Source organism: Aethalodelphis obliquidens, unplaced genomic scaffold (assembly GCF_003676395.1).
Source record: "Aethalodelphis obliquidens isolate GAN/ISIS:26980383/991018 unplaced genomic scaffold, ASM367639v1 scaffold1, whole genome shotgun sequence".
In the NCBI taxonomy this organism is placed as follows: domain Eukaryota; kingdom Metazoa; phylum Chordata; class Mammalia; order Artiodactyla; family Delphinidae; genus Aethalodelphis; species Aethalodelphis obliquidens.
The window spans coordinates 14,216,920-14,226,502 of NW_020837945.1; the positions used below are offsets into that span (position 1 = coordinate 14,216,920).

The following is a 9,583-nucleotide window of genomic DNA, read 5'->3' on the forward strand; positions in this document are numbered from 1 at the left end:
GGCTGGGCTATGGCTGTGGTTATGGAGGCTATGGATATGGCTGCTACCATCCATATTACTATAGAAGATACTGGTGTTCTGGCTTCTACTGAATAATTATATGAAGATTTACAATTTGTGGACTTCATCTTCTGTGAGACTCTGATTCATCTAGAAAACTTTATTCCATAACCTGCTTCATTTATCCTGTCTTGATAATGAAACTGTTATTTAGGCCACCTGGTTTCTGACATTAATGTGAAGACAACTTGATGAACTAGATGTTGGTGTTTGATTACTGATGCTCTCAGGGATTCTCCTTCTATGTAGGACAGAGAGTCACTATACTCTAGCAAGTCTTCGCCTTTTAGCATCCGATGTCTAATAATAAACTTTTTCTGACATAGTAAATGTGTTTTAAACTTCAATTTTTTAATCACATTAAACTTGCTGTGATGTATTAATACAATCATCAACCATGGCAACGTTTTCTTCTTACGTTTTCTTCTTATAGCTAAGAAATTTACCAATATGTCTTATTTCATAATTATCTCTTCCTCCTTCTTCTTTTTCCTTTCTTCTTCTCCTTACCTCTTCCTTCTCCTTTTCCTCATTTTCTTCTCCTTTATTTTATCATTCTCCTCTTCCTCCTCATTATCAATATCTATCTTTTTCTTTACTGGCCAAACACAGGAATTCTATGTCTAAAGGTTGAAGAGGCTCTGTGATGATAATCAAATTTTAGTGTATTTTTAAAAATTCATTATTCCTTGGAAATTATCTTGTTAATTTCAAAACAAAATGATAAGGAAAAACTTTAGCTTGCAGTAAATTATTTTAGAACACTTGAGAAAATAAACATGAAAGAATTATATCAAAATATTAACAATTGTTAAGTAGATAATATTTGTTGTAACATTTATTCTTTCTTCTTTTTGGTATATTTAAAATATTTTATAAAATAAAAAATCTAAAATAGAAGCAAAAACCATTTATCTTGAACTCAAATGTATATTATTGTAATAAATTAAATTTATGCAAACTGACCCAAGAGGAAAAAAAAACCTGAATAGTTCTCTCATATAAAAATTAAATCTACGATTAAAACTCTTCCCAAAATACTAATTTAAGGCCAGAGGTATCTGAGGCAAGTTTGTCCTTTGGTGAGTGATGGAATTTACTGACTAAAAGTGAAAATGAATCATGAGGATTTTGAATGGGTTATTCTATCCAACAGTTGACTATTCTAGGAATGCTAAATGTGTAAATGCTTTTAGCATTCCTAGAATGCTAGATATGGTTTATCTAGATTGTTCACTGTAAATGAATCTGAAATTTATGGACCACAGTTCTGTTGAAGATTGGAAATTAGTAATGTAGCCAGATGAAAGCTATGTGAATATCAGACTTTAGATGCTGACATATCTGAAACCTTCTCTTGCCTATTAGCTTTCCTCACTTGGAAATAAAAATGTGTCTTTTGTGGAAAAGTGGATTTTGAAAACCATATCTGGTAGTTTGAGGTCTGTCATATGTTGATACAGAGAATACTGTTGCTCCTTTTTTGAGTCCTTGCTCTCCATTAGTAATGTTGATGCTGTGTCAGACTTGTGTACCATGAGAATATGACAAGTCAAACCTTTGTGGTTGCACACCTATTAATAAATCTAAGAGAAGTGTGCAATTCTTCTTAATAGTAAATATTAAAACATACTTATAGAAGTTAAAGAAGGTCTAAGTATAAGGAAAATATATCATGACTGTGGATCAGAAGAATCATTATCTGTCAAATTTGATTTATAGATTCAGTGCAATTATAATAAAAAATATCTGAACAGAATTATTTTTTACTACTTTTGTCTTTTAACCTTCTTACTAGCCTTATAAGCAGTTGATCTACTACATTATTACAACCTTATGATACTGAATCATCCATTCAACAAACAGAGAATTAAAAAAAATATTCTAGTCTACTTTTAAATCTTTCAGGAATTAAAACACTGAATATATGTTTTGCAATTTTTTGTTGAGTGTATTCTGAAATATTTTATATATTTTTTACTTTTGTTAATAGGTATTTCTCTATCATGATATCTTTTACTTCCTTGTGTATATGAAAACTATTCATTTTCTTTGACAATTTTATATTGTGTTATTGATGAATCATTTTAGTTTTTGAGTTAGTTTCATCATCGATTCGCAAGGGTTTTTCCAGATATGCTACTGTGTTGCCTGCAAGTAGAGATAGTTTTACTTTTTAAAATCTTTTTCTAGTTCTTACTCATCTATCGATATTTTTTGCCCAACTGTATTTTCTAATATCTCCAGGACAAAGTTTAATACTAGTGCATAGGGTAGGCATCTTTGCCTTTCTCCTAAATTTTGTGGAAATGCCTCTAGGGTTTCACAGTTACCTAAAATGTTAACTTTAAGTCAATTTTATTATGTTAGAAAATTAACCATCAATTCTTATTTTCTTGAATGCTTTTATAAGGAATGAATGTTGAAAGTTGCCAAAAGTTATTAAGCATTTATGGAAATAGTAATATGATTTTTCTCCTTGAATCAATTAATGTGATGCATTATATTAATAAGTGTCCTTATATCGACATCACTTATATTCTCCAAGTAAATTCCATTTCCTTATGATGTATTGTTTTTATGATGGTATTAGATTCTATTTGCTAATATTTTATGCAGAATTTATTCATATGTAGTCAGAAGTAATATTAGTCTGTAATTTTCTTTCATGTGTGCCATTTTCTTCATTGAATTTAGATAAATGTTAGGTAAGTGATTCAAAAAACATACTTGGAGACTTCATTCATTTTCAATGCTCTTGAACAATTTATGTTGCATAAGGATTATGTCTTAGAACTTTTGGTAAACTAGCCTTTGAAACTAATGGAACCTCCAGCTTTTTGTGTGTGGAGCAGTTCTTTCTTTTTCTTCTCAAAAATTAGTCTTTAAAATTTCTATCTCTAATGGGCTCAATTCTAGTAAAACTTTTCCCCTAGAAAATTATGTATCTTATTCAGGGTTTTCAATTAAAAAAAATTTTTTAAACACTAAATTAATTTTTCTTAGAGTACAGTTGATTTACAATGCTGTGTTAGTTTTACAGTACAGCAAAGTGAATCAGTTATACATGTACATATCTTCACTCTCTTTAGGATTCTTTTCCCATATAGGTCATTACAGAGTATTGAGAGGATTTTCAAATTTATTTGAGCAAAAGTCTACAAAGATTTCCCCCTCTCTTTCGTTGTCTGTCTCTCTTTCTCTGTGTAATTGTATATGTTTACTTACATTTATATAATATTATATATATTAATTCAATTTATTTATATTTTTCTTCTTCCTTTTTAAAATTAATTTAGCTGGTAGTTTTCTATTTTTTGTTTCCAATGACCATAATTTTGTGTAATTAAGTATTCTATTGTTTTTCTACAAATTTCTGTGCTTTATCTGATCAATAGCTGTTTTGATCTTTATTATAACTTCCTTCTGCTTTCTTTTAGTTTACTTGTTTGTACTTTTATTGCATACTTGTGTTTTACTTATATATGTGCTTAAAACTAAATTTTTTTCTGCTATCTTTGTAATGTATACCCCATATTATAATATGTAGCATTTTCACTATCATTATCACCATTTAAAAATCCTGTGACTTTTTTTCACTCAAGATTTCATAGTTTTGTGTTGGTTTTAATTTCTGGGTTTTTATTGATTTATATTTATTAATTTCTACTTGTATTACATTATCATTAGAGAATATTTTTATAATATTTCCTTCATGGAACCTCTTAATGCTTTGTGATTTAATACATTTTTGTAATGTTTCATACGTGCTTGAGAATAACTTTTATTTTCTATTATTAAAATGTAAAGTTACATATAATTTTAAAGTCAGTCACTATTGTTTATATTATTTTGGTCCTCCATATTATTACTTATGCTTTTCCATTTTATCTGTCTTGTTCTGGCATTGCTGTGTTGTTTATGTCTCCATGCATCTCTAGTATATTTTCCTCTATAAAGGTGGTTGCCGTGTTGTTTTTTCATATACAATCATAACCATTATTTCTTTATTTTAAAGTGTCTTTAACTTTATAAGATGGCTTCCATTGTTGTGTTTTATCATCTGGTTAGACTCTACTTTGATAACAGAGTTACAAACAACTGCCTTTTCATTCTCTTTTGACTGATATACATTTGCCTATACATTTTTAAAAAGATAATTTTGTAGAACAGATGTAGATTTGTAGAAAACGTTATGCAGATAGCAAAGAGAGTTCCCATAAATCTCACACCCAATTTGCCCTATTATTAACATTTTACATTAGTATGGTGCACCTGTTACAACTAATAATAAATCTATATCGATACATAATTACCAACTAAAGTCCATACTTTATTCAGAGTTCTTTAGTTTTTATTTAATATATATATTTCTTTTCTAGGATACCATCTAGGGTACCTTATTGCATTTAGTCATTGCTCCTCTTGACAAGACATGTTGTCAGCCTTTCCCTAGTCCCAATCACCCTGACAATTTTCCAGCAGAACTGGTCAAGTGTTCTGTAGAAAGTCCTTCAACTGGGATCCATTCAACATTTTTCTCATGATTGGAGTGGAATTATGGTGTTTGCAAGGAATGTGGCAGAGGTAAATTGCTATTTTCATTCCATCATATCAGGAATGCTACCAGCATAAGTTTTCACTGTTGATGTTGATTCTGAACTCTCTGAGACAGTGTTTGTCAAGTTTCTCCACTGTCAGAAACTTACTTAATAAAAGATTCATGTATATCTTTTCATCTTGATAACTCAATGCTTTTTATGGCTGGGTTCATTGTATGGATGTGCTGTATTTGTTTACCCATTTACTTCTTGAAGGATATTGCTTCCAGTTGCTGGAAATTATGACAAATCTGTCATAAATATTCACATACAAGTTTCTGAATAGACAAAAATTTTCAAATCATTCGGGTATATATCAGACAGAAAGGTTACTGGATTATAGGATATTTTGCTTTTTAAAAAACTGCCAAACTGCCTTACATAGTGGCTATACCATTTTGCTTTCTCACCAACAGTGAATGAGTGTTCTTTTTGTTTTTCATTCTTGTGAGCAATTGGTATTGTCATTTTCTGGAATTTTATCCTTTTCAATAATTGCCTAGTGGTATCTCATTATTGAATTATTTTGATACTTCTATTATTAGACTTTCTTAATAACGGCTTTAAATGTTTCTCTTGAAAATAGTTGACTCTTTGTGAGTCCAAATAATATTTTAAGAGGTAAATTAAGCTAGTTCATATTTATTAAGTTGCTATTAGTTTAGTGTCAGCTCTGAAAAACTATTTTTTTGTTATAATTACTACTGTACTGTTATATTTACTCTGCTTCTTTCTCTCTATATTTTATTTACTCAATATTTTAAAAATATCTTTAGCTATTTAGAAATGTTTTGATACTTTTTTAGTGGTTGTCAGTGATTAATTATGCATTTTTTGTAAAAATGTCCTTAGCTCCTCATTTTCTTTTATTAAACTTTTGCTAATTTTCAGTTTTGAATAATGAATGTCAACTAGTATCATTTACTTAATCAAATATCAAATAACTTTTTCTACCTTATTATTTTCCTGCTTTTCCTCAATGGAATCATTTGTTTTCATCTGAATCCAAACTTCTTTATGAATCTTGGAACTTGGTCTTTCTTCTGATATGGTTTTATCTTTTTAAAAATTTCTTTCCTGTTTTTCAACTCATTTTGTTTCTTCTTATCTCTTTTACATTTAATTTTTTAATATTTAATTTAATATGAAGTATTTCATTAAAGTTTTCTTCTGCTTCTGGAGGGGCAAGCTATTAGTTGAATGCTTTGATAATCATTTTTGTTGTTTTTATTATATACTTTGTATACATGAACACTTCTTGCATCTCTGAATTTGTGGATGAGACTGTTAGAGATATTTGCTATTTGTTTTCTATGGATCTGTTCATTTACTAATTTATTCATTCAACTAACAATATATTGCCTACTCCATTCCATTCACAAAAGTATAAAATATGATTATAATAAATGTTCTTGCCCTGAAGGAGTAAATAATGTAATGGGAAAGGCAGTAAACAAATTGGTATACTAAAATCTGATGAAATGCAAAGACAGACTTTTATCCAGGGCATTTAGCAGCACTCTGAAGGATTTTCTAAATCAGGCAGAGGTAGAAGTAGCTTAGGTAGAAGTAGCTTAGGATGTCCTTGGAGAAGGTGCCACTTGACCTATCTTTTGAAGGGTGGGTTGGAATAAGATGGGTACATAAGTATAAAAGAAGATTCTAGAATGAAGGAGCAGCTCCTGTAAAGTCTCAAAAGCATGCAGTGGATTAATAATGTCTTTGTTATTTATGTATGGAATAAAGGGAAATATATGGTAGATTGTTAGAGACCAGGATAGAGAAAAATGTTTGGTGATGAAAGACCTTGTTTGTGAATTTAGGAGTATATTTTTTTCCTTAATGACTTAGGTATAATGGCTGAAAAATGAAATGATCAGATTTGTGTTTCAGAATGTTCATTTGGACTCAGTATGGAGAACAGATCAGATGAGGGCCCTGCCTTGGGGAAGTGTGACTGGTGGGGAGGTTCTTACATTAATCCAGGAAAAAGTGGTGGAGGACTGAGTTAAGTGAAAACAATGAACAGACATGAATATTAATGAATTATCATTTACATGGTTGAGTTGCTGTGGTTCAATATGCACTGAGTAGGGAAGATATTTCTAAAATATGAAAGAGAATTAATTCCAAGATCATACTCTGGTATGTGATTTGAATGACTAATATACAGGCAAGAGGCAGTTTTGTGAAAAAAAAAATGAATTTACTACTAAACATGAAATTTGAATGCAATTCAAATGGGACATATCCAGTAAATAGTCAAATTGATGGAGCTGATATTTAGAGAAGCCTTTTGAAAGTAATCGGTATAAGCACGGTTATTAAACACAATATTTATTGAAATTCCATGGGAAAAGTGTATACATTGAAGATGGAGGAAAAGGGGCACTTTTAGAGTTAATAAAGGAATAAGAAATTGGGAAGAAGACTCATAAGAAATTGAGAGAGAAAGCTAATTGAACATTTGCCATAGAAAGTAAGGGAAGAAAGCTTTAAAAGAAGAATGAATGGGTGAGGAGGGCAAATGCCAAAGAAGGTTCAAACAAACCAAATAACTGACAAAAAACAAAATAAAAAACCAAGAAGGTTTTGCTCGGTTTTGTTTTTTTTGTTTTTTAATTTGACTATCTGGAAATCACTAATGACTTTGTGACTATGCCCTGACCACCATGGATAAAAGGTCTTGGGTTCTGGGAATGATCAGTAGCTAAGGCAATGGAGTAAGAGAAGCAATCTGAGGTTATGTAATTATAGGACCACTGGAAGCTATCAACTAGATTAGACAATTTTAACTAGAACACCAGTGCAGTATGGCCTCTGAAGGGGCTATAATCATTTCTCATCTTGGAAACATTCTGTTTTTAGGAATGCAAACTCATTAAAAAATAATTATTATTACTAAAATTCCTTTAACAAAAATTTGGACCTTTTGGCAAGTAAGAAAAGAACAATTTAAAGTAATTTTAAGACTTTACATTATTCTGTTATGTGGAAATAATATCACCTGTCATTGTTTACCTGTTGCACTACTGAGGGTATAAAAACATTCGGGGAAGGTAGAGATGGTCACACTCAGGAAATTCCTCTTCAGCACCAAATCAGATCTCTAATACTTGACACCATGAGCTACTATGCCAACTATTGCAAAGGCCTGGGCTTCAGCTGTGGAGGATTTGGTGGCCTGGGCTATGGCCATGGCTGCGGATGCAGCAGCTTCTGCAGACTGGGCCATGGCTGTAGCCATGGAGGCTACAGATATGGCTGCTACTGCCCATCATTCTATGGAGGATATGGCTTTTCTGGCTTATACTAGAAACTTGTAGATCCTCAGACTCTTTCTATTCCCATGCTGTTACTCATATCTTTCAGTAATGTGAACATTTTTCTTGAAGTTTAGAAAATATTAATAATTTTTTGGCTTCCTGCTCCAAAGGAACTAGTTTCTTCCTCTGGAAGAACCTGGAATCTTTCTATTGATTTTTATTTAGTCACTAACATCAGCTGTGACCAAGTGTAACCTGTATTTTAAATTTTTAAATGAACATATTTAACTGGCATAGGGATCATGACTGTATCAATTCATTTTAGTACATTTCTAACGAGTATATGGGATTTCAATCAGGATGTTACCCTCCTTTTCTCTGAATTGGTGTTTTGACTCAACAATGTTTGATTCAATAATGAATTTGATTCAACAAATGTTCACTTCCTGTCTCCATGTCCTGAGCATTGTTTTGAGTCTTGAGGATATGGGAGAATAAGATGGACTAAACTCCTGTACTTTCATGTGTCCCATCTTTCATTTGTTTCCAGGGTATTTTGTGTGTGATTTCATTTTTATAAAATCATCTGTACACTATTACTTCTATTACTTAAAAAATGATAACATTGCAAACTTTATTCCAATAGTCATCGTTTTTACTCTCAGGTTTATTATGGCATGGTAAATCTATGGTGACCAAAGAAAACATTTTTAAAATAAAACATTAAGCTGATACAAAATAATATTTATAGTAATATGAAAGGTACAAAGGGTGATTAAAAACATTCCTGTACACAACAATGAATTTTCAAATTTCTAATGTTCTTTATGTATAATCAGGTCAATTCTATCTTGAAAGAAATACATTTTATATTTCATATATATACATATATATGTATACAAGTCTACTCTGCTTCCTTTAAAAGTTAACTGATTTAATTGGCTTTCCTGTTTGCCTACCTATAGAGTGAGGGTCTTACTTCTTAAAAGGTATTTTTTCTCAAAAGTAAGTATTAGGACTGTCTAAATTTAAAACTCCTGGAGTGCATTTCCCAGTTTAGTTTCCTGGGGTATACTCTTAGATAATTTGTTTTAATAAATTTGTTTAGATCCTCAGACTTTCTATTAGTCAAAACTTTCTTGGCAAATCACTGTTTTAGGTGGTATCCAAGATCTTTTCAATTTCTTATGCTATAGCAATCCTAGATATCACTTTCTACCCTCATCCTCTTCCCATGAACAACATTTTTGTGGTAGCTTTCAGATGCTTTGCATCTCAAAAAACATGTTCTCTAAAAGCTAGTATGATGACTTGGTACACTTGGAAGAAGATCTGGGGAGATCTGATATGACAATTACATTAAAAGACAAAATAATAAACTGAAGTTTCTCATCATATTGCTCTGGGTAGTTCATGGAGTATTTATTTCAAACAAGTTCTTCATAAAGATGGAAATCAAACTGTTCAGTTTATATTATGGTTTCTTGTTTAAGTGCCTTTTTCTACAAGATGGTTATTTGATGAGCTTTTGGAGGCATTTGTCTGAAACTTAATTTTAACATTCACATGCTTATCAGGGAAACTGGGTTCCTGGTGAATTTGCAAATCATTTACTTTTTTTTTTTTTTTTTTTTTTTTTTTTTTGCGGTACACGGG

The 9,583-nt window shown here is 30.9% G+C and overlaps 1 protein-coding gene across 1 annotated transcript; it reads left to right on the forward strand.

Annotated features, from left to right (window-relative positions):
- Positions 1-7,785: 7,785 nt before the first annotated feature.
- LOC113609934 (keratin-associated protein 19-3-like) lies at positions 7,786-7,977 on the forward strand. The gene has a single exon (XM_027087999.1). The coding sequence runs from the start codon at positions 7,786-7,788 to the stop codon at positions 7,975-7,977; it is 192 nt and encodes a 63-aa protein (XP_026943800.1).
- Positions 7,978-9,583: the final 1,606 nt, after the last annotated feature.